The 23,603-nt window shown below is 49.8% G+C and overlaps 1 protein-coding gene across 1 annotated transcript; it reads right to left on the bottom strand.

The window, feature by feature from the left end:
• Positions 1–8,179: 8,179 nt before the first annotated feature.
• Positions 8,180–23,398, bottom strand: HEATR6 (HEAT repeat containing 6). Its single transcript, XM_068655673.1, has 20 exons — positions 23,109–23,398; positions 22,723–22,830; positions 22,190–22,330; positions 21,072–21,187; positions 20,337–20,451; positions 19,968–20,069; positions 19,481–19,618; positions 18,026–18,318; positions 17,458–17,635; positions 17,067–17,273; positions 16,413–16,512; positions 15,847–16,202; positions 14,776–14,898; positions 14,205–14,291; positions 13,253–13,387; positions 11,970–12,092; positions 11,052–11,176; positions 10,256–10,352; positions 9,625–9,829; positions 8,180–9,154 (listed from the first exon to the last, which is right to left on the bottom strand). The coding sequence occupies exons 1-20, from the start codon at positions 23,286–23,288 to the stop codon at positions 8,604–8,606; spliced, it is 3,480 nt and encodes a 1,159-aa protein (XP_068511774.1). The 5' UTR covers positions 23,289–23,398; the 3' UTR covers positions 8,180–8,603.
• Positions 23,399–23,603: the final 205 nt, after the last annotated feature.

Below are 23,603 nucleotides of genomic sequence, written 5' to 3'. Positions count from 1 at the left end.
GCAAAGTGCTGCCCTCACCCAGTGAACACAGTGCCAAAAACTCAACAAATTCACCGAACCCAAAGCAGACGGGAGGGCAGGAGAGGCACCACCGCACCACCGAGCACGATGTGCAGGGCTCCTGGACCCACCACGGGGGGCCAGGCCATGTCCTAAACCTCCCCCCGTCACCCCCGGCCCCACCAAAGTGCTGTCAGCCTGGTCCCTTCTGCTCTGGAGCGCCAGGGGACGAGGCCGTGGGGCAGTTTTGGCCCCAAAGGTGCAGGAGCAGCCTGGGGGTGGGAGTCGGGGGCCAGGAGGGGAGCGCAGCACCTTGGCAGCCAAGGGCTGGGGGCAGCAGGGCTGGGGGTCGAGGGTGTCCCCAAATGGAGCAGGAACCTCCCTGTGTGCCTGGGAGGCAGCTGGTGGATGTGTGCCATGGCTCGGCGGAGTTTCTCCGCAGGCCCCAGCACAGCTATGGAAGGGAGGACTGAAAATACCCCAAAAGCCCCATCCCAGCTCCAGGCAGCTCCAAGGGGCTCAGCACCCCACTGCGGGAGCCTCCCTGGCTTTATGGGGTGCAGGGACCAGGGGACTGGGTGACTGACCCCACTCTGGGAGGTACCCGCCAGCTCTCCCATCACCAGGATTTGGGCTTAGACCCGGTGCCCCCCAGCCAAAAGCTCAGTGGAGGAGCCGTGCTGAGCACCCAGGGCCGTGCCCACCTGCCCACGACCCCGACCCAGCCTGGGAACAGCCTGGCTCGGGCTCCGGGAAGGTCCCCTCATCTCTTTCAAGTGGGCTAGTGAGCTTTGACTTGGTCTTTGCACAGCTTCATGGCATCGCATGATAATCATGTTCTGTCACAGTGGGTGACCTGGACCTTGTCCTATTTCCACACATTTGGAAGCACCTGGCTAATGAAGTGGATATTGTTTTCTGGTCCATCTCTCTCACCCTATTGCTCTTCCCCCTTCCTCCACGCCCAGCTCCTCCGAGCGGTGTCAGGAGCCTTATTGCAATCGGCCCGTTCCCATCGTTGTCCGGCACAGCTCATTAACTCCTCTCAGCAGAAGATCGTGGTCATTACGGCTCGGGGGGCCGCCGGCTGCCCCGTGGGGCTGGGAGCACATAGTTTCCCAGCCAGGGGAAGGCACTGGCCCGGTGTGAGCATCACCCCGAGCTCTCACGTGGAGCTGACCAGGGCTGGGAACAGGGGACAGCTCTCCCCGCTGCAGCCCGGCTCCGTGGCCACCTCCACACCATCCTGCACACCATTTTTCAGGATGCCCACGAGCCCCCTGAAACCACCCACAGGCAGCCAGCCTGCGTGCCACAGGAGGCTCAGGGTGCCCTGGGGGGGCTGGCAGCCTCGCCACCCGCTCCCCCAACATTTGCAGCACCTCCCAGGCTCCCGGTCTGGAGCCTGAAGCCCCACGGGGTCGGGCGTGGGCAGGGCTGTGGCACAGGGGACTTTGCTCCCAGCTCCCTGTGGCCACATCTCATGGTCCCCCCGGTGCAGCCCTGCGCCCACCCTCACCCACGCACCCTGGGGACGTGGGGGCTGTGCCCCCGGGACCATCCTCGGTCCCCAGTGCCGCCGGGCGGGGATTTCTCCGACACGACGGGCGAGCCGGGCGCAGCGCCGTGACTCACGGGGCGCCGGGGGAATTCTGCCATGGACGCGCTTACGCATTTTGTATATGCCTCTCATTTTTTCTTCCAGTTTCATTTAACGCCTGAGCGCGTGCAGACACACCGCCTCTGACCTCGTGGGCAGTGGGCAAAAGAGTTCCCACCAAAACAAGGCCATTAAGTCCCCTCGCCGATATTTTTTTCTCCTCTGCCCCCACTTGCGCCGAGATTTTCGCATTCCCTGCCTGCCTCCGCCTCCCCCACAGCGAGGGTGACGTAATGTTTTGTAGCCTTCTCCCATCCCCACCTTTATTAAATATGACCCGCGTTTGATCCCCGCGCAGCGGCGAGGGGAAGCTGTGGTTTCGGGAGGGCTCAGACATGAAAGGCAGAGCTGTGCGCCCTGCCCGGCGCTGGGTGGTGGAGAGGTGGTGACAGCCACCGGGACGGTGGCACAGCCACTGCCGCCCCTGCTGCCAGCCTCCAAGGGGCACCCAGGGCCTCTGGCGCTTTGGGTTGGGAGGTAAATGTGCTTGCTCCTCATCCTCTCCCTCCCAGGTGGCCGATGAAGCCACCCCTGTGCTCCCGCTTCCCTTTTGGGGACCGTGCTCAGTCGGAGGGGTCCGGTGGGTGCCCAGCTCCGCACCGAGCCCTGCCTGCTGTCCTCTTCCCCATCCCTGTCCCCTGCCACAGCCCGGCCACCCGGCACGCTCGTGGTCCCCAGGACAGAGCAAACCCCGAGGCCACCAAGCCAGATGAGGGGAGCAGACGTGGCCGAGGGGGTGCTGAGCCAGGCCCCATGTCAAGCGCGTGCAGGTGCTTCGCAGCGGGGACCCCGCCTGCCACCGTGGAGAGGTGGCGAGGCACGAGCCGGGGACGTGGTGGCAGCGGGGCCACGGCCGCGAGCCCGTGGGCACGGGGAGGTGGCGGAGGGGTGGGCAGGGGGACAGGCGGCAGCAGCGTTTGTCTGCACTCCCATAATTAATGCTTCTCCCTTACGCTTTGCAAATAACTCGCGACTCTCTTTGTCTGGTGATAAATGGGCCCCTTTGAAGTTCTCCTTTTCTCAAAAGCAAAGCAAAGAAACACTTTCATAATCCAGCTTCGCCCCCCTGTCCTTCGCAGGGGCTTTGGTGCTCTCAGGGGGGCACAGCGGCGCTCCTCGCAGACAGCCACCCCCCCCGGCACTGCTCGGCATCCCCCTGTGCTGTGCCACGCTCACAGCCCGGCCACGTGCCCCCTGCCCTCTCTTGGGGTCCCCGGGGCTGGGACCCCCATTTTTTGGAGCCTGGGGGCTTCCCACAGCCTCCCCAGAGCTCGAGCTGGGGGCGGGTGCTGCATCTGAGCACCCCCGGGGGAGCGGGGACCCTCGGTGGCACGGGTGGGTGCGAACGTGACCGAGCACCCATCCCAAACTACACTCGTGTCCCCTGCAGCTCCCAGCCCACACTCGGGTTATGCTTCACTGGTACAGCAAAACAAGTTCTGCGGGGCTATAAAAAGACATTGAAACCGGGGCGAGCTAGGAGAGCTCGGAGCAGTGCAAATGAAATCAGTGCCAGAGCCCTTGCATATTGTCACCGGGCTTACGTGTCACAGCAAACAATGCTATCTCCCGAGGAATCGCGGCACAAAGAACACCACAACAGCGGCCCAAACCCCAAACAGGGGGTCACGAGGCTGAGCCCATGTCCGAGAGGCTCCCCAAGAGGAGCCCTGGCCCCAAATGTGGCCGAGCAGCCCCGTGGTGCGTGCGTGGCACAGCCCGGCCTCGGCACGGCCCCACCGGCACGGCAGGGTCCCGGGACCCCGTGCCGGGCAGGGAGGCGTCCTTGCTTCCCCACGCGGGGCACACATTTTGAGCGTGCCATTCTGCTTTATCGAGCAGCCCCTCGTCCGCTGACTTTTTATTAATTTTAAGACAAAGAGGAGGGAAGCGAGCTGGAACCAGCGCGGGAGGAGGGCTTGTTTGCTGGGAAAACAAAAGCAACGGCACCGTGCCTCCGCCGGGGGATGCCGGAGGAGCACCGAGGGCCCCCCCAGCCCCGAGCCCCAGTCCCTGGGTGCCCCCGAGCCCCCCCCAGCTGTGCCGTGCCTGTGTCACCAGCCCCTCGGCACACGTTGGTGGTGCCCCTTTTGGGCAGGCAGGGGTCCTGGGAGGAGGATGAGCGTGGCCACGATGGAAAAAGGAAAATAAACCCCAGCGGCCCGTGGGCAGCGTGGGGAAGCACAGCTGGGGCTGTGCAAGGCGAGCAGACCCCTTCGGACACTTGTTCACAGGACACCACAGCAGGGCCCCAGCCCAGCCACGCATCGAGCCCACCCCAGACCCTTTTCTCCCCAGGACGGGGGCAGCCCCGGGTCCCGGCCCCCAGCGGGGTCCGTGCCGGGCCGTGGGGGAGAGGGGAGGGCAAAAATCAAAAGAAAATTGCAGCGGTCAATGGCGCGGAACCGCGGCGGCCTCGGCGGCTGCAGCGTGACTTTGATTCCCCTATCATAACCCCGAATTAAAAATTCAAGCAATTACTTGCATGGCTTCCCTCCGATTAGGCTGGGCCTCGCGTTCATTAATGCGGGCGCACAGAGAAAAGCCATTAGGGCCGGCGGAGGGGAATGTTTCTCTGAGAACAGTTCCGCTTCAGGAAGAAGCCCGGCAAAAAGCCGAATTTCACACATTTCAGAGGCCGCCCAAGCAAGGCCGGCCCCGTGGGGTCCCTGAAAGCCGCCTTTGTCCGCGGGTTTGGGGCCGGGGCTTGGAGCCGGGAGGGTCCGGGGCGCACCGGGGCAGGTGGCGAGGACGGCACCGTCCTGGGGCCGAGGGCAGCGGCCTCCCGGTGCTCGGCGTCACCACCAGGCCTGGTGCTGAGCCCTGAGGCACGGCGATGTTTCCGGCAGCCCCGAGCCGGGCTCCCCGCGGTATTTACCCAGCCCAACCCCGCCGGGCGCACGGCCCCGGGTAGTGGCGAAGGCAGCGGCTGCGGAGCGAAGCTCCTCGTGTGAGCCCGGCCCCGGTCCCATGCGGCCCAGGCCCAAGCAAGATGCGGCAAGTTTCCCACCCAGCGAGCCTGGTTTTATGAGCAGATTTCACATTTCGCATAGTTTTCTCTCCCCCCCTCTCGGCGCAAACCTTTCTCCTGCCCCCAAGGGAGCCGGCGGTGGGGAGCGGGCACCGGGCTCCTTGGTCGCTCCCTCTCCCGGCCCCCCGTGGCCTCTCCGCGTCTCCCCCCGGTGCCTCTGCCCCCACGGAGCCCCCACCTGGCACCGACCCCGTGCCAGCGCACCCGGCGTGCCCGGGCCATGGCGGAAATCTGCGGGACTGAAAAAATGCCAGCACGTCTAGACTGAAATACCAGACTGGGCTCCCGGGGAGCTGCAGGACCCCCCAGGGCAGCGAGGGCTACCGGCGTGTGGGAGAGGCTCGGGGAGGAGACGTGGCCTCGGCTCCTCGGGGATCTCCGAGCCCTGCCTGGTGCTGCCCGTGCCCGGGGTCCCGGCTGCCCCCCGGGGTCTCGTCCTGCTGGGGGCCATCCATCAGCGGCGACCCCGGGGCCGCCCCGAGGAGGACTGACAGAGGTTGCGGCGGGGCAGGGAGGGAGAGGAGGAAAAACAGACAGGATAAAAATCACCGAATTAGCGGGTCCTGGGGAGGGACGGCCTGCGAGATAGCACGGGGCCATTTTTTACAGGGCAGACAGCGGGCGTGAACCCAGGACCAGCCTCTGCCCTCTGAGCCTGCCACTGGAAGCCCCCCCTGGCTGCGGTGCGCCCCGTGCCGTTACCACAGCCCCCGTGCCCCATGGTGCTTGGCACTGCCGCTGTGACCCCACCACCCCGGCACAACGGAGGGGCCGAGAGCCCCCTTTTCCCTCGCAGGGAGAGGAGCAGCGAGGCCACGGGCAGCCCTCCTGCTCCCAGGCCTCTCGGAGCACCCGCGCTCCCCAAGGGGCATCCTGGTGGCTCCCCGCAGCGGGTGCCTTCCTGCCGCCCCGCGCTTGTGATCCCTGGGGGCCCCGGTGATAAGGATCTGCCCCACCCCAGGGTTTTACACGGGGAGAAGAAAGGTGCCGTTTATTACACGCGGGAAAACGCCTGCGCCCTCGCTGCGGCCCCGCTTGGATCCTGGCGTGCCCAGCGGGAACCTCCGGGGGGGGACAGGGGCAAGGGCAAGCAGCACCCACACCCTACGAGGGTTCCTGCACCCTACGAGGGGTCCTGCACCCTGTGGGGGGTCCTGCACCCCATGCACCCTACAAAGGGGGTCCCCCTGCACAGCCACCAGCCCTGTAAGGGGGAACCCTGCACCCCACGCGCCCAACACCCCCTGCAAGGGGGACCCCCGCGCGTCCCCACAGCCCCGAAGTGGGGACCCCCACGCCCCTCGTGCGCCCCCGGCTGCTGCTGCCCGTGGCCGCGCTGCTCGTGCCCGTGGCGCCACCTCGCGGCTCGGGGGCTGGGGGGGGGCGCGATCCGGCCGCCCCCTGGTTTTTGGGAGCGTTGGGCACAGCCCTGCGGGGACCCTGGGCTTGGGAGGGGGCAGCGGTGGCCCCCGGGCACCCCCCCCCGGTGCCAGCCCCAGGCGCGCTGGCACAGGCAGGGTCCCCTCCGTGGTGCAGGAGGGGGCAGCTCAGGGGTTGCTTTGCTCTGAGGTTACTGGAAAGGGGATAAAAAGCCTGAAAGCAGAGGGGGAGCGTGGCACAGGGCTCACGGCTGCTCCCCAATTAGCCCAGGGCACCTGCAAGGAGCTCGGTGTGCCAAGGGCCCAGGGCAGACACGGGTCTGGTGCCACCACGGGGTGCCCACTGCTCCGGGGCAGGAGGCTGGGTGGTCACTTACCAGGTAATTCAAGTTAAAAAAATAAAATACAAAATAAAAAACTAAAGGGGAGGGGGGGCTGAAGGGCCTGAGCTGCACCCTGAGCTTTGAACGCGCTGGGTCGCTGCTCCTGGGGCACGGCGAGGAAAAGGAGGAAAAAAAAAAAGGTGCTGGTGTTGGGAGAGCCCACGGGGGGTCCCGGGGGGCTCAGCCCCTGGAGCCCCCTTGTTCTCCCCCAGCCCCTGACCCCGCGGCCGGTCGCCTTTCAAACAGAGCCCGTGTGGAGCTCCAATGTCCCTCGCCACCTCGGCTGTAAATCAGGCTGCGTGCGATAAGGTAATTGCCTTCTCCTTGAAACTATTCGTAGGAAAACATATAAAGCGCCTGGCTTGTAAACACCACAATAAAGAGGCAGCACCATAAATCCCCGGCCCTGGTGGGGAAGGTGCTGCCTCTTGCCGGCACCGAGCACCTCGTGCTCTGCCAGGCCCTGGTCGAGGACTGACGGTGAGCAGGAGGCACAGGGCGAGAGGGGCACCAGGGGACAGGAAAGGACGCAGCGAGACACCACTGACCTCTGACTGCAGCGGGATTCGGCAGGAGAAACCACCCAGCCCTGCTCCTGCACCCTCAGGGCTGCACCCAGGCACCACCAGAAGCCAAAGAGAGCCTGAGGGGCCGGGGTCAGGCACAGCTGAGCCCTGTAATCAACCCCTGCCCAGCCCACACAGCAGCTTTTTAGCTGTTACCCACAAATTAGACCCAAATCCTTGCAGCTGCTCCACCGTCCCATCACTCGCTTTGCCCCCATCACTTGCACAAGGCTGCTCAGAGCACAAGTCCATGTCTCAGATGCCAGGAGGTGTTTTGGGATGCAGACAAACCTCACGATTTTTAATAAAAAAAAACCAAAGCTCTAGGGCTCCCACCAAGCCTTGGCAAGCAATCCTGCCACCATCCTGACGTCAACGGTGACAAAGCACAGCTGCAGAGCGCAGGCTCTACCACACTCCTCCTCAGCCTCCAGCCCAGGCTCCTGCTCAGCACTTCAAAGCACGGGGACTGCTCCTGCTGCACGGGGAGGAGCAGCCACTTCTTGGCACATCCAGTGAAAGAGGCTCCTAGACGGGGCTCCATTAATCTGAAGGGGTTTCAGATACTCAAATACTTGAGGCCCACTGAAACCTGTGGCAAGAGCGAGGATGGAAAACACAAAGCGGACAAATTGTGTATCCCAAAGAGCTTTTATGACAGCTAGGGCTTGCACTGAACTCTGTTCAAACATCCATGCAGAGGTTAGGACAGCAGAGGCACTTAACTCTCCAAGTGCCTCACAGACGGGCTAATTCCTGGAGGTATTGATTTGTCCCTGGCAACATCACAGAGCTCCGTCCTCCGCCGGCTATCAGCGCAGTAAGCACAGATCAAACAAAGTCACATAATCCTGAAGGAAGGGGAAGAACAGAACTTCAGCAACACACGCAAAGCCACCCGAGGTTTAGAACATCACAACACATCCCACAAAAAGGTGACAGACCCCGACAGTAGCTGGTTTAAGAGTGAAAACTCCAGCCTCTGCTCAGCTCAGAGGAGCTAGTTTGAATTTTCTGGCCTAGGCAGTGCAGTACCACCCACCTGGAGCCACGGAGCTGAGGTTTGGGAAGACAGGAGGAAAGAAGGCAGCAGGGAGGGGGAGGCCAGGTGTAAGACACCAGGAATAGACAGTTAAAGGCAAAGCATGTTTGCTCTAAGCTGTTATTCAAATATTGGCATATTCGGGTTTATTGCAGTGCTTAGAAAAACAAAATTCTGCCAGATCCCTCCCTTACAAATGTGATTTTGAATATAGCAGCAACAGTAACAAAGGGCTTTCAGGTAAGCTCATAGAAGAGGCTGTTTTTATAAAACATACAAAGAAAGCACATTTGTTTCCCCAGAGGTAACACTGTAACAGGTACAAACAAAACCAAGTGAGGATGATTCCAAGAGTCCGTTCAAAACAAAAGTTTAAAAAACATTTTATGAGGTGTTGTGAATGAATAAAGTTCAAAACAAATTGTTTAACACCAACAACAGGAAACTTTTCTTTTGCATGGCCTGCACAATTCCAACCCGTGTGTTTCTTCTGTGTGCAATCAGATGTGCAAGTTAGCAGCCACTGAAACAGGTGCTCCTGTTTAGCTCTTTGTTAACTCGGTGGCATTGGCATGGTTTGTCAAGATGCCTTCTAGATAAACACACACTCTCAGGCCAGCTTTGCCCTCCACCTGTTTCTCTATCCCACTGAGATGTTCAATAGCTCCTTTTAACTTTCTCTCTCTCTCACACAAGTCTGTGCGTGTTCCTGCTTCATTTTCTTCAATTCCACATTTCATGTATTGCAAGACATAGGATTTGATTGCATCCCCATTTTCTGTTATGGTTCTCCAAATTAATGGCAGGTCCGTGCTCTTTGCCAGACTTAGTAAGTGAAGCAGAGCCTGGCAGATCTGTGTTCTGAGGCTGGCACTGTACTTGAATTCCAGAAAGTCCTCAGTGTCTTCACTTTTCTGCAAGGCTTCCACCAAGGCATCCCAGATCTGGCAGAACTGCTCAGTGGGTCCGTAGCACTCCCTCTTGCTAGGGATGGAGAGGGCCATGGCTGATTTGATTCGGATTTTAAAATTCTTGCATGACTTCACTACTGAGGAAAGTGCATTATATGCTTGTGTGGTCCAAGGAGCCTCTCCTAATAGTAATAGAAATAAACACAACAACAACACAAACCCTTTTCAGTCACTCAAAATACACAAAGCTGTAAATGTATCTCCAAAATATTTAATGGGCTTACATTTACTGCATTTATGCTGGTCTAATGAGAGAAGCGGGGCTTATGAAAAAGAAAATAGTTTTAGAAAAGTTAATCTGGGGTGTTAATGAAGAAGAAAAGCAACACTTTGCATCTAATCACAGCTGTAAACCTGTTCTTTTCCAACATGACACATCCAACTGAACACAGCACAGCTATGACTGTATCAGCACTTCCAGGATTTGAACCTATTTCACTGGCTAGAGTTCTGGGAAAGACATACTTCTGGATATGACAACATGATTCAGCTCAGGTTGCTTTCTCCCCTCTTCCCCAGCACATTTCTAACAGAGACTAATTAAAACCACACCTACAGTACAAATCCAAACCCAGGGGACCAGTCTACTCACCAAGTGGCAAGGCAGTGTTCTTAAACACATTCCCCAGTGCGTAACAAGCATTCCAGCGCACCTTCATGGTGGCCTCACTCAGAACAGTAGAAATGAGGGCCTGAAGAGATTCCTCGATGGCTTCCTTAAACCTGGGGTTTGCTACATGATATGGTTGAAGGAAATGAAGCAAATTCCCAAGGGCCCGGACTGCATTGCTCTTTACCTGAAGGGAAAAAAAAAAAGAAAAAAGTTCGCACAACAGCATTTTGGCTTTTAGTTTATGGGCAAAGCCTTTTGACGAGTCTGCTACGTAATCATGCACAGAGTCAACAAGGAACCCATCTGGAATTAAGCTGGTGTCTTTTCAGATACAACTTGCTAAATACCATCAGAAATATCATTCTCTGCAAATGATCATTCCAAAACAATTAACAATCCTCATGCTGTGGACAAGTACAAAATCAAGTGCCCTGCAGGCCACAGACATGGGAAACATCCCACACATCGACCCTCAAGAGAGGATGCTGACCAGCAGCTCACTGTCTGTTGGGGCAGAACACCCTAAAAGCAAGTAAATGGTGCCTTTTCTTTAAATGAAAATATAAGAGCTAACTACACCACAATCCTCCACCCTCTTTCCCCCTCATACCTTGTCTTTGTCCTTGGATGCTTCAGTCGCAGACCGTAACATTTTCAACAGGAGGAGATCAGAAAATTCCTCTTGAAAACTTTGTCCCATTGTTTCCCTAGCAGAAGGATTACATTGTGAAAGACTGGCTCAGTTAATCCACTCTCAAAGATGTGATACAATCCTTTATAAAGTCATTTGAACAACCTTCACTCTTTAGAAGGCTAATATGTAAGGCAGACCTTACTACATGTGACCACTATGTTTATTAATTTAAAACCAAGCTATCAATGCAAGAAAGCCTGTTAGCAATGCATTACGTCTGTAATAAAAGACAGAGGGCAATGAATTGCTCAGAGGCAATTCATTAGCAGGAATATATGATAACTATTTCTCCTGTTAAAAATGTAACAGCGGGCTGGGCGTCCTCCAGCCTTTGGCTTGAGGAAGCGTTAAATATTTGTTACTCATACTTTTGTAGTATGTTAAAAGTAAAGTAACCAGGGAACATGCAATTACACTAAGTAATATACAGGGGAAAAAAAAAAAACTGAAAAGTAATCTTGGAGCATTCTCCAGAATTAATGGTTAGAAAGACCTAAAAATCAAGCAGTGAACTTGAAGTCAACCTCAGCTGGGTACAGGATATTTGTAATACAGCCCGAGTGTCTACACATGCTGAAGAGTGGCTACAAAGAAGCATTCAGTTTTGACACAGTGACCACAGATTTTGTCTATTTGATACTAAGTGCCCTCTATGTGCTACGGGAATACAGGCACTGAGAGGACCTCTGTGGGCCGAAGCCCGCTGACGTACATGTTGACAATCAGAGTGTCTGTAAGGTTGCCCAGGGACCAGGCTGCTTTGGCACGGACGTTTGGAGACTTGTCATGGAGGGAATTCAGAATTGCATTTGCTGTGTCTGCCACAAACATCACATCCTATAAAAGAAAGAAAAAAGTTATTAGAAAGTTTAAAAAAATCTGCACGATTTCCTTAGTAACATACACATCTAGCCCTTCTAGGGAAAATGAGATGTGCACAGACTGCCTCTATTAACATATTATTTCTTAGGCAAGAACTTTTAATGTGTTTACGGTGCTTTCTGTACAAGTTTGTTTGATCTTCAATTAACAGTCTAAACCACCATGGCGACCAAGCTCACCACTCTCCTAGGTAGCTTTTGCTGAAAGCTTTCACTGCATAATTTAATTCCATTGGTGCTTTAGTTACTTTGGATTTTAACATAATTACCTGGACTGTCAATTTTATACTCATCAAATCCCAATGTTAAGAAAGTAATTGCTTCACCAAGCTCCTTGTTGAGCTGCTTGTTTAATTTTCTCTTCTATGGTACATTACATTTCATTTTCATTCCTTTGCTCGTGATAAAGGATATTGCTTGCAAAATATTTGAACTAAAATTGCAGCATCAGCTACTGCATAATTTGTTTTTGTTAAAAATCACTCACTGAAGGCTAGATGGCAAAAAAAAGGCTACTAACCCAACCAAGCTAAGATCAAATTGTTGTGGAAGCTAATCAGCATTTCTCTCAAAATGAGCTTTACTTGTCAGTTGTAAGCAAAACTGAATCCCCGTCCTGTTAAATACTTTAGATCGAAAGCAAGAAGGAAGGCCAACTCATTGCAAACAAATTCAGGTCCCATATCTCATGGTTTATCAATTCCATTCTAAAATGGTTCAAAATAAGAAAAAAATAAACAAGTTCTGACCTGACGAAGGCAAGAGAAGAGGATGTAGACCCCGAGGGCACGTGCAGCAGCAGCTTTTACCAGCGGGGTCTCACTGTGGTTCAGGCCAAGCAGCAGAGTGATGCACAGGATCTGCTGGTCATTCTGAAATGAGAAGCAGTCGTGGCAACAGGGAGAAACTGAAAAAAGTCTCAAAGACAACTGACAAATACTCTTAAAGACCACAATACATGGAAACTATAGAAGCTACCACTCAGAGTGCACTCTTTTCTTCAAGGTAAATTGACGGGCATTTCTGGATGCCACACAGAAAACCACAACACTTCCAGAAAAAAACAAAATTGTCTTGTTGCTATTAGATAATACCATGAAGGAATCAAAATATTATCTATCATCCAAATGCAGAAGGTAAATGGCCCATCAGAGGTAAAACAACCTGGATCGGTTGCTTTCTCCTGTCACTTCGTAAACAAGGACAACAAGGTAGATTAAGTTCATCCCGGACAGATTGCCAGTTTACCAAACCGCGACAAAGATCTTTGTTTCATCAGAGCAAAGGGTCAGAGTGGGCACTGACTTGACCCCACGTGACCACAGGGACAAGAGAGTGTACAGGATCAAAGTACAGCGCGATGAGGTACATGCTGTACTTGGAGAAACCAGATGGAGAATACCAGAGATACTGCTGTACTAGCAATTCTTGGGCAAATGAGATCTGGCAGAGCACTGCCCATCAAGAAGGGCACAGTGACATAAAAGGAGCTGCACAATGCAGTGGTGGTACACTGCCAAGGCTTTCATGTTTAGAAGCATATTTCATGTTGCAAAAGGAGAGGAGGGCCAGCATATTCGTTTGCTTCTGCCAGGGCAAACACTGCACTTCAGTGTTTTAAAAGCCAGCCAAAAGAAAAAACCTGCATGCAAATTGGTGAACATCAGTCCACGGCTGTTAGCTCAGCTGTCTCTTCAAATGCTTAACCAGCAAAATAGCAACCCTTCACCCCTCCCTCATGAGATGAAATTCTTGCCCTCCATCCCATGCATCAATAGCCAAGGCTGAGTATTCATAGCAGGGCCAAAAGGCTTCTTTGACCCACAGTTTAATTGGTTTGTGAGACTAATTACTTTCAACATTGCCTTCTCCAGTCTTCAATAGTCACAGCTTGTTCAGAACGCAAGAAATATTCTAGGCGGCCTCCCTGCCCTCTCCATGTAATTTTTAAAGGCTTTATATTAATACAATCTAGCAGACAAGAAAAGTTTCAGTAGGTAAAAATGCCACGCTTATAGAAGTGCTCCGTTACCTGCAGACTGCCAAAAGCTTCTGGCAAGATGGAGGACAGAGCATCACAGGCACTCGTCTGAAGAGTTGCGTGTTGAGAATTCTGCAGAGCACCAGGTAGAGGGCCATTTAACATCATAGTCCAGAAAGTGACAACCTGCAGAAGCAGACAGGTTTACTTGTTAAAACTCAGCAATTATGCCTAAGTTCTATAATAGTTTGTCTTTTTTTTTTTTTTTTTTTTTACAGTCATTTAGAAGACAAAGAGTAGGTAGCAAAATCACACGTGACAGCGATTACAACTATTTGGAACCCTAAAACAATTAACATCCAGAATGAAGTATTTAAGATATTTTAGTACTGCTATAAAATACTTCTTGGCTGAGTTGTGTTTGTTCCTTCTCAGGGGGATACACCCACTTATACTGCATCAGGCAGAAGCACGATTCCATTCTTGAAACCATGAAGCTGGGTATTTTCATTTACACTTTTACACTGACAATTTCCATTCACAACAAGTAACAGGAAACCACTACTACTGGACACGTTTCTCAGCTGGCAGGGTCACTGGTGACAAGCTTAGGATTTAGTGTACTCTAAATAACTTTTTCAAATTACCTGTTGTTCACAGAACGCCTTAACACTAGACGTCTACATCTAGGCTTTATGGAGCAGTAATGACACATGCAGTTTGGACTGGTCTTCCAGCTTCCTGACTTACATCAGGCAGGAAGAAGTGGGATGAGGAAAGGTAGAGGCACTGTTAATACCACGCAAAAAGATCACTTACCTACAGTCTAAAATAAATGCCAAAATAACGGAGGAAGTGTACAGAAATCCAGTACCTAAAAAGCTGCAGGTATTTACTCCTGTTCTGCTTTCCTGTAATTGATTTGTTCCCAGGCCAGTAACTTTGCAGGGAATTCAAGAAAGGAAGCTCTGAGTGCAATCTCAGAGGGAGCCCACACACTTACCGTGCTGACCGGTACTCTCTGCTCAGGGGCAACAGCTGAATCGGGTTTGTACTGCTGCACTATACCTGTGCCCAGCTCCTCCAGAAGCTGCAAGGAGACAGAAAGCAGCTAGGTCTTTATCAAGGATGACTCAAGTACCACAGAACTACAGTAACCTTTATCTAGGACTATACTTATTTACCCAAGGAACAAAAATATGAGATCCAGTATTAATTTGGACTCTATTCTGTCCCTACTAGTGAAGAAATTAGAGGAGAAGCCTTTCTTACATGAAGTCCCCAGCTAAAGCAGCATAACAAATTGCTGGGTAAAGAGGAAATCTCTTTGAGATTTCCTTTGAGTAACGGGCCAAACATTTGTTAAGAGTTCAAGACTAGAAGTAGAAGGTGCACTTCCCAAAGTGGCAGGGTGCTGCATTTCCAAAGAGCTACAGCACGTACCAGCTCATTACAAAGTGCTGCTACATGAAAATCTCTCTGAATATTCAGCATTAGTCATCTGTATTTGCAAAGCACACGGAATGGCAAAACTGACTTGGTAAAACAACGTTGGTGTTTTCTCACACTCTTACTTTGGCTCCGTGGAGCTGAATGGATGGATCCATTTCTTCCATGCATTTGCAAGCCACTTCTCCAAGTTCTAGCAAATAGGTCTGAGCCATAGAGAAGTATCCTTTTACAAGAAGAGCCAATACCTAAACACAACCAAAAGATAAACTCAATTCAGCATTTTTTCCTTCTATTACACCAAACTATCCGAAACACAGACAGCATGTAAACAGGCAAACCAACACAGGAACCATATACTGAAGTCTGATGTAACAGATACACCTTACAGCACGACTTCTAGAAGAGTAGAGCTAATTAAAAACTTTCTGATTTCATGATCTTGTTCAAAAAGGAGCCACAAAAGCACTATTGGGTAGCAACACAATGAATTATTTACCGTAAGTCAAATGAGGTTTCCTGTAGCAAAAAAAAAAAAAAAAAAAAGCAAGAGTGTCTGTAAGAGTAACGAGTAATACATCCTGCATCCCCTGCAATGCTGCTGCTGTGTTCTGCGAAGCTGGATTTAACAAATATCCACTGTTCCAGAAGAAGTATGAGACCCTTGGGATGCACACTACAAAATCTTATCGTTTTCTATGGTTACATGAAGAAAAACAGGGCCAAGGCTCAACGTTCACAGGTGGTACTTTAGCCATGCAGCATCATCCTGCAGCTCTTTCCACTCCGTTCATTAACTGCAATGTTCCCCCACCCCCATTTGCTAGCAAACCTTTACATTTAGATTCTGTACAGAGGAGTTTGCATGGGGGAAAACTCATAGCTTTCACCAGATGCCAGCACTTAAAGCCAAATAATATTTTAAAATAATAAAAGTACCAAAAATCAAGCCGAACTCACTGCTGCAGCTTTACTCTGGGAGGGCCTTGCTGCAGCCACAGGCATAGAATCAAAATGCTACTGCTCCTTCAGCCACAACAGATCAGAAACGCTGCTCTAGCAAATGCTTTCACCTCATCTCACTGAGCGAGCTAAGAACAAAGGCAACCCACGAGACTCGGCTGATGTGAGGCAATTTGATATTGTACCAGGCTGTTCATTTTACAAGCTCACTGTAGCGAACTGTTCACCATCACCTGCAAGGATTCCAGTCGAACAGGAGATGGCTCATAAACGCTCCCAGATGGGAAGTTCGCATCGCTGTCAGAACAGGAATCCTCTCTGGGCAGAACAACGATGGAAATACAGAGACGAATAAGCCAGCATGGTTCTGGAGACGTACATCCCGCTGGATTATCTGGAGACTCCCCTTCCAAGGGGGGGGCTTTTCTCCACTGCTCGGAAGAATTAAAACGATGAGGGGTTCCACTACCGCTACTGTTTAGCCCTGAAGAACTCGGCTGTTGCAAAAGTAACTGCACCTCTGGTAAAGGTGCTTGGGCAGATACTACAGCCCCTAACAACGTGAGGCTAGAAACTCGAACGTTAACATCTGCAAGAAAGAACAGGGAGGGGGAAGAGAAAGGCAGCTCATTAGCATCTCACGGATACCTCAGAATTTTTTCAGACATTTTCAAAGGAGACTGATCATAACATATAACTTGATGGTGCTACCTTTACTTATGTATTTATAATATTGCATAATAACCAATGTTGAATTAAGGAATAACATGCAAAGAGACTCCAGATATACAGAACAAACCTTTATGACAGATGTATGGCTTTATCTGGTTCCAGACTCTCGTCAGCAACCCAGGATTTAAACGGCTGTATGGTGCATTTGAAACCAAATTTGCAAGGCACTGAAACACATAAAAGCATGCATGGAGTGGTGGTTACAACGTCAGCCTGGCCTCCAATACATTCTTTCCTACGTTTGCAGTTTAGTCCATTTAGACAGCTAAGTATCTAAGGACACCTGAAAAAAATGACCCAGTTAGCTGCTCTTTGAAAACTGGTTACAAACGTGTTTCCTACAACAATTATTAAAGTACTGTGACCTGGCATAAAGACCAATAGCCCACAAAAAACTTTTGCTTCTTAAGATGGCGGTTTGGATTCAAGTCTCCAAGGCAGGTTAAGTCTCCACAATCATTATACAGGCTTATTCACCTCAAAAAAAAGAATACATGAAAGAAATGCAGAACAAGAGAACTGCACTGAAGAGAAAAGAGACCCTAGACCTTTGTAGAAAGACTCAGTCATTGAAGCTCCGTGATATGATGACAGTATTTGCCCCTCTTGTCCCTTGGTCCTCAACAGCTACAAGAACTTCTGTGCAATCTTAATTCAAAAAGAAATCTAGATACCAATATCAGCTCTTGGGTAGCAATTGAAACACTGACAGTGCAATTACCTTGATGATTTGCGTTAGTGTTTGAAAAGATGATTCTGCCACCAGGGCTAGCAGCAGGCAGCGGTGCAGCTCCCGGATGCTAGAAGCAATAGTTACAGAAAAGGGTGTAAAAGCTCTCTTGTGATCATTAGCATCTTCAGCAACAGAAAGAAACTGCTTCGAACCTTCCAGAATGGCTGAGAGAACTTGAAGAGAACAGGCACGTGTCTGAAATGACAAAACATTTCTGTTAGCCACAGCAGATCTTTTGAGAAAACACTATTTTCTCATAGCCCTTCTGCAATGATCATCTCAAGCATGTGATGAGTATCACATTTTTACTCCGTAAGATTAATCACTGAAGAATAATACTTGAAAAATACAATGCTTCATCTACTCAAAACTGTCTAACCTTTGGAGAAGGGTCCTTTAAAGCAATAGTCATCAGGGACACTGACTGGGGGCTGCCAATGCCAGGTGCATCAGGAACAAATGCTGACCAGTAGCCATAAAGAACTCTTTTTTCTATTGATTTGATAGTAGAGAGGAAACAGGCTAGAGCCCCTTGACGAACTTTGGCTTGATAAGACCTTAAAAACAAATAAACAAAAAGATTAATGAAATAGCAGCAGTGAAAAGTAATGGATTTAACCTCTTTCATGTTAGTGACTAGCTGTGAGAGCAGTAAGTGAAGTGTTTTAGACCAAAACAGGGAACAGAAAGAACAAGTTTACTTTCAAGCCAATATTAATTACTGCCTTCCATTTTTCTTGTACCACAATATAAATGGAAAAGTGATTTTTTCAACAGTTTTGATTAAGAACAAAGCACTGGAATCCTCTGAAAGGAAGTCTGCACACTTGTAAAATTAGTACTAGACCTACAGGAACAAAAGGTATGATTTAATGTGATAAACTTAAATTGTTATAAAAACAGCACTACTGGCTACTACGTTTTATGATTACATGAACAACAATAACCTCGTTTTGCTCTGTATTCCACCTTCAGCATCAGAATATTCTGACTCACTGCTGCTGATTCTCTTCCAGCTAGTACAGTGTGAAGATAAGTGATCCTTTCCAGCAGGCACACATGCAGCATCCGATGCACAAGCCTGAGGATCTGAACAACGACTGTTCTGTGCATCCCCTAAGCGCAGTTTCAGCATGTCAACTCCACGGATCGATTCCTTTCCTGTATCACACATATCTTCTCTTCCTTCTTCTGCAAACTCTCCTTTCTTTTGTTTCCCTTTGGACTTTTTTCTTCGGTTCTGTTTAAAAAAAATAGATTATTAAAAAAAAAGAAGTATCTATAAAGATGTGCAAACATTTCATAGTGGTAAATCTTTTACTAGTGGAAAAATCTCCTCTGAAAATAAAGCTAATTGTTAATCCAGACAAAAGCAGAGTTCAATATAATAAACCATGCCCTTTGTATAAGGGCATCGACACATAACAGTTTTAGTTTCTAAACAAGTTAAGTTTAGATTAAATTTAGTTTTACTATGAGCTATCACAGCTATTTAGCATCTTCAGTGCAACAATACTGCATGTATAAATGCAATAAAATATACAATATTGTACATGTCTAAAAAAATCACACCATCAGCATCTGAGAGACTGCAAATTCTGCCTACTAATTACAGTAAAATCAGTGTACTAACACTCTAATGTAAATAAACAGTTCATATCTGAATACTCTCAAAGAAGCCAAAGCTTAGTTTTTAATCAGTAAAGCAAAAGATTTTCAATTAAAAAATATATATTTAAAAAACATTTTGCACAAAATTAATAAAAACAGCCAGTGCTTTTGCAGCTCTTTTGGATTTATAGTAGTTATTTAACATCTAAAAAGAAATGAGTCAACATGACTACCTAACTTTGGATTACCAATTACCCAAAAGACATTACAGGGAAAAAAAAATTACAGGGTTAAAAAATAACCTGTATAAGAATTAAGCAGAACAGCCAGGGAGAGGAAAAGCAGAAAAAAAAAAGAGAAATAAAATCAGTCCCTAAGTATCAGTCTCTAGGTGAACTTGACTTTCCTTAGAAAAAGTCAAAATGACTGTGCAGATGTTAGGAGAGAAAATGCAATTTATAAAATAAAAAACTTTGGCTAGTCTGCAAGCATCAACTCCACGTCTGCAGGCCAAGAATTCTTGGCTACAGACGAATATCTGATGCACACAGCTTAAGTCAAGAAAACCAGCCTCTGCAGAGCCATTTGTTCTTGTCACCTGAGTTCACAAAGCAATTTTATTCAGTGCAGAGATTTATAACCAGTATCTTTGAAGAAAAGAAAAGAAAAAAAAAAGTATCATGTGCCCAAAATGCAAAGAGACCGTTAGCCACTAGTACCATATCAGGCACATACAACCTCAACAAACAGGCACATGAGTACACAGGAGAATCAGTCCGATTTCAGTTTACCCCTGTTGTCTTCGAGGTGGCCGGCTCTGGCTGCTCCTGCTTGACAGGCGACCTTTTGTCATACTGAGGTAACGGGGCTGGGTACAAGGCTGCAGGCACCTCTAAGCTCAGTCCTGGCAGGCCGTGAAACATACACTTCTGGAAGAGTAACAGAAACGTTAGCATTCTTTTCCTTTTTGATGCACAAAGATTTGCTGTACGTTTCCTCAGGTGTTCATCAATTTTCCCTTTGGCTTGTGATCCATCCTTCACATCTTGCCTCTCCCTGTGCTACGTAACAGCTATCTCCAGAAGGACTTCAAGTAGGTCCAAACAAACCAAACCAAAACAAAAAAAACAGACCTCCCATCTTTTTAATTTGTATTTCATGCTACATCTTCCCCCCATGCTCAGGCTTCTCTGCTCTGTCTTCCTCATCTTCTCATACTGTTTTGCACTCCATGGGCAACTGGAACGCGCACTTTCCAGTGTCTGTTTCCGTATTTACCTTTAATACTGCAAGAAGAGATCCAAGTTGGTCAGCTTGCATTAGTTTCATCTTCCCGCCATTTAGAAGTGACTGGATACCTTTCAGTGCATTCTGTAGCAACTGAAAGCAAAAAGCACAGAATTACTTACTTTTCCTTCCCAAAACACTGAAGGATCACACCTCTTAGGTGACCTTCTAGGCAGTTAAAGCTTTGCTCAACATAGTTACTTTGACAGTTATTTGTAACATCCTGTTAAAAGCAAAAAAATAAAAAATAGTCTATTTAAGCAAAATCTCAGTTGAAAACATTCCAAGTTTCAAATATTCCAAATTCCAGTATTCCAGCAGCACAATTTCCTAATTAGAGCATCCTAGACTCACACTTACCACACAAAAGGTGATGTCATCTACCTCAGAGGTTTTTGAAGACTGCAGAACACCAAGGAAAGTTTGAAAACAGACACTTCGGTAGGGCTCATCCAAGTATGGCTGTCCAGGCACACTAAAATTAAAGCAAGAGACAAATCATTGCTTTATAATCTGTCTCTTGACTTACTGTAGGAAGAGAGGGAAATTGCATCACTTTAATCTTTGCTGCCATAAGTACCATAAAGTAAAAGCTGGCCATTGCTGCAGTAGTTTTAGGGTCATTAAGCAAATTCCTTTCTAATGGATTCCTAAGCAGCTGCTTCCAAAACTTTTAGTTACTTTAAGCCACCAAAGCACATTTGATAACATTTAGAGGACAGCCCTAATATTGCAAGTGTTTTTCCTGATATTAGAATCACAGAATAGCTGAGGTTGGAAGGTACCTCTGCAGATCAGCTACTCCAAGCCCCTTGCCCACAGCATGGCCGATGACAGCAGGTCACCCAGGACCACGTCCATTCAAGTTCTGAGCACCTCCAAGGATGGAGATCTCACAACCTCCCAGCAATTACCACAGGACCAGACAAAACACTTTATATTCTTCCCTAAAAATGTCCCACAATAACACTATTTCCAGAAGTCTGAGAGTTCATGTTTTTATCCACAGATGGATTTTATCCACCAGCTGCCCATGCTGTCAGATATACATCTTCTAAGGCATCCACTCCACCACCTGCAAAGGCTGGTACGCACCTGAGACACAGGTTTGCCATGCTGTGCAGTGCTGCTGTCCTGAGCTCCATGTTGGGCTGAGCAGAATCACTGAACTGCACCAGGAGTCCCGTCTTGCCCAGCAAATCCGGGAGATACTGAAACAAACCAGCAAAAGTCACTAGGGGTTAATGCTCTTCCCTCAGCCCAATGGCTCTTTTGTTTGCTAGCTAAATATATCCATGCTACAAAAAAAAAAGATTTGTCAGCTTCAATTTCAAATTCCAGAGACAGATTATGTTCACCAAAATGACCAGATAACATACATTTCCAAAGCTCTCCTATTTTGTATTAAAAAAGTACTGAGTGTGAGCATAGCTCAGGCTGAGTCACAATTTATGCCTTCTTCCCAGACACAAAGCTAAGTTAGTAACAACTGCTGTACCAAACTGCTGCAGTTTTCTAGGCTACAAACCCACGCAAGCTGGCAGCTACAACACTGCCAGCATCACTACCCCGTGCTCCAGACAAACAGCAGAAACTGCTCTGCAAACTGCCAAGTGCTGGTGGTAGCAAGAGAATTCAACGTATCAACCACTATCAGTCACGCTGCAGCCACAAGGAGCTTCGTGCAAGCCCCGGACTGATACTAAAGAGCCTCGACTTTGAAGTGGCTTTGAGCCCACTGCACACCAAAGACCTGATCTGGTTGTGGGATATATTTCCGGATCCTCAGTGGAGCCTGCTGAGTAATGTGAAATTTGAAGCTCCCTACATCCTTTCTGCCTGACACACAGACAAACCAGGGGGCTTAGTCTGCAGACTGAGCCTGACACCCTTCTTTCACAGCGTGCCTTTGGCACAAGCCAGATCCTAGATGGTCCCTGCAGCTGCAGCCTGCAGGTAGGGCATCATTCAGCATGGGAAGAATCTTGTCACCTACTGATTGTTACAACATACACCTAACACACCTGTATGTCTACTTTTCCACAAGTACCAGGCATGATTTAAGTGGGGTCTAATATTAATCTAAAAGGTAAAGTGGTTTGAGAACATGATACATTTTCTATTACCCTCATCTACTCTCAAAAAAAAAAACAAAAAAACCTGTGGAAGTTGCAAGTTTTTCCTGGTTAGTTTCTCCTAGTTTGTAAACCCACCTTCTGACATTTAGGTCCATTATTGTAAACAAGAGCTGCTAAAGCTTGCAGAACTTCTACATGTGTCCAAGAGCTGCACTGCTTAAGAGCAGAGATGCAGTAGGAGAGGAGAAAATTCAAGTTCTGTTCATCAAATGTCACCTGCCATAACAGAAAAGGATTATGGTCAAGAAAATTGCATCATCCTGTAGTGCTAAGATCAATATATCTACCCTCCTAATGGGTACAGACTCATGTAATCTGGCTGTTAAAATTACACATCACCACAGAATCGGGCTACAATTAAGAAAATGATAGATTCACACAAATATCTTATAATTAAGAGTATTTCCTATGGCATATTGGTTATGACTGGGAGTTGTTTTTTACACGAGCAAGCTGTCAGCCAGGCTAAAGCCACAGATCAGAACCTCAGCTAAGAGTAAAGGAACGACAGAGCAAAAATCCAGATGAATTTGCATGAAGGCATGTTCCATAGCCCTGTAAAAGAAACAAGAAGAAACAAAAGGCCTCTCTGGCCAAACTTTCTGTACCTGGAATCTGTTTAGCAAGTGGTAGATGAGCTGGCAGACTTTGCTGACGAGATGCGCCTGATCGAGATGAACCAGCTGGCAGGCTTGGACAAGCAAAGCACAAACATCCTGGAACAGAAAGAATGAATTATGAATTAGAGGCGACAAACCTGGGATGGAAACCACATCAGCGGCTAAGGCTTGGCTCTCACAGGCGGTATAACACCGACATCGATGCATGTGGGGACTGAGGAAAGCTCCCACTCGGGAGCCTTCCTTTCTCCTCACCCATCACCCAAACAGCGAACAGCAGGGCAAAACTAAAGCCAGTAACGATGGCCAAACCCAAAACAAACCCCCCCAAAAAAAACACCCCGGGGAAGCTCTGAGACCACCCCGCGGGCTACCTGCGGGCTGGGCCCGGCCACCGCGGCGGGCCCGCAGCTGTCGGAGATGAGCTGGTCCAGCAGCAGGTGCAGCTCGGTGCGGCGGCCGCCTGAGGGCTGCTCGGAGCCGGGCTGAAGGCGGAGGGCGCCCAGCCTCGCCAAGCAATGCCGGAACGAGCCGCCCGGCTCCGGCCCCGCCATCTTCAGCTCCTCCCGGCAGCGGCGTTATGGCAACGCTATGGCCCTTCCGGGGCGCCTATGGCGGCCGCGCCGGGCGGGGAGGGAGGGAGGCTGCAAAATGGCGGCGGCGGGAGGAGCGAGGGGAAGGGAGGCGGGCGGCGGGTTGTGAGGGCGGCAGGGGGCACTGCCCGCCCGCAGCCGGCCCGCAGCGATCGGGGCTGCCCCTCAGGGGGTGTCCGCGTTTTGTAGGTGGTAAAACTTCACGCAGAGCTACGCGATCGTGTCGTTATCGCGTGTTCATGTCGCGACAGGGCGACTTGATGGAGCTGCCGGGCC

Source organism: Anas acuta, chromosome 19 (genome assembly GCF_963932015.1).
Source record: "Anas acuta chromosome 19, bAnaAcu1.1, whole genome shotgun sequence".
NCBI lineage: Eukaryota > Metazoa > Chordata > Aves > Anseriformes > Anatidae > Anas > Anas acuta.
Note: the sequence above shows the minus strand (reverse complement) of the source record. Positions and strands in the feature narration are given on the sequence as shown.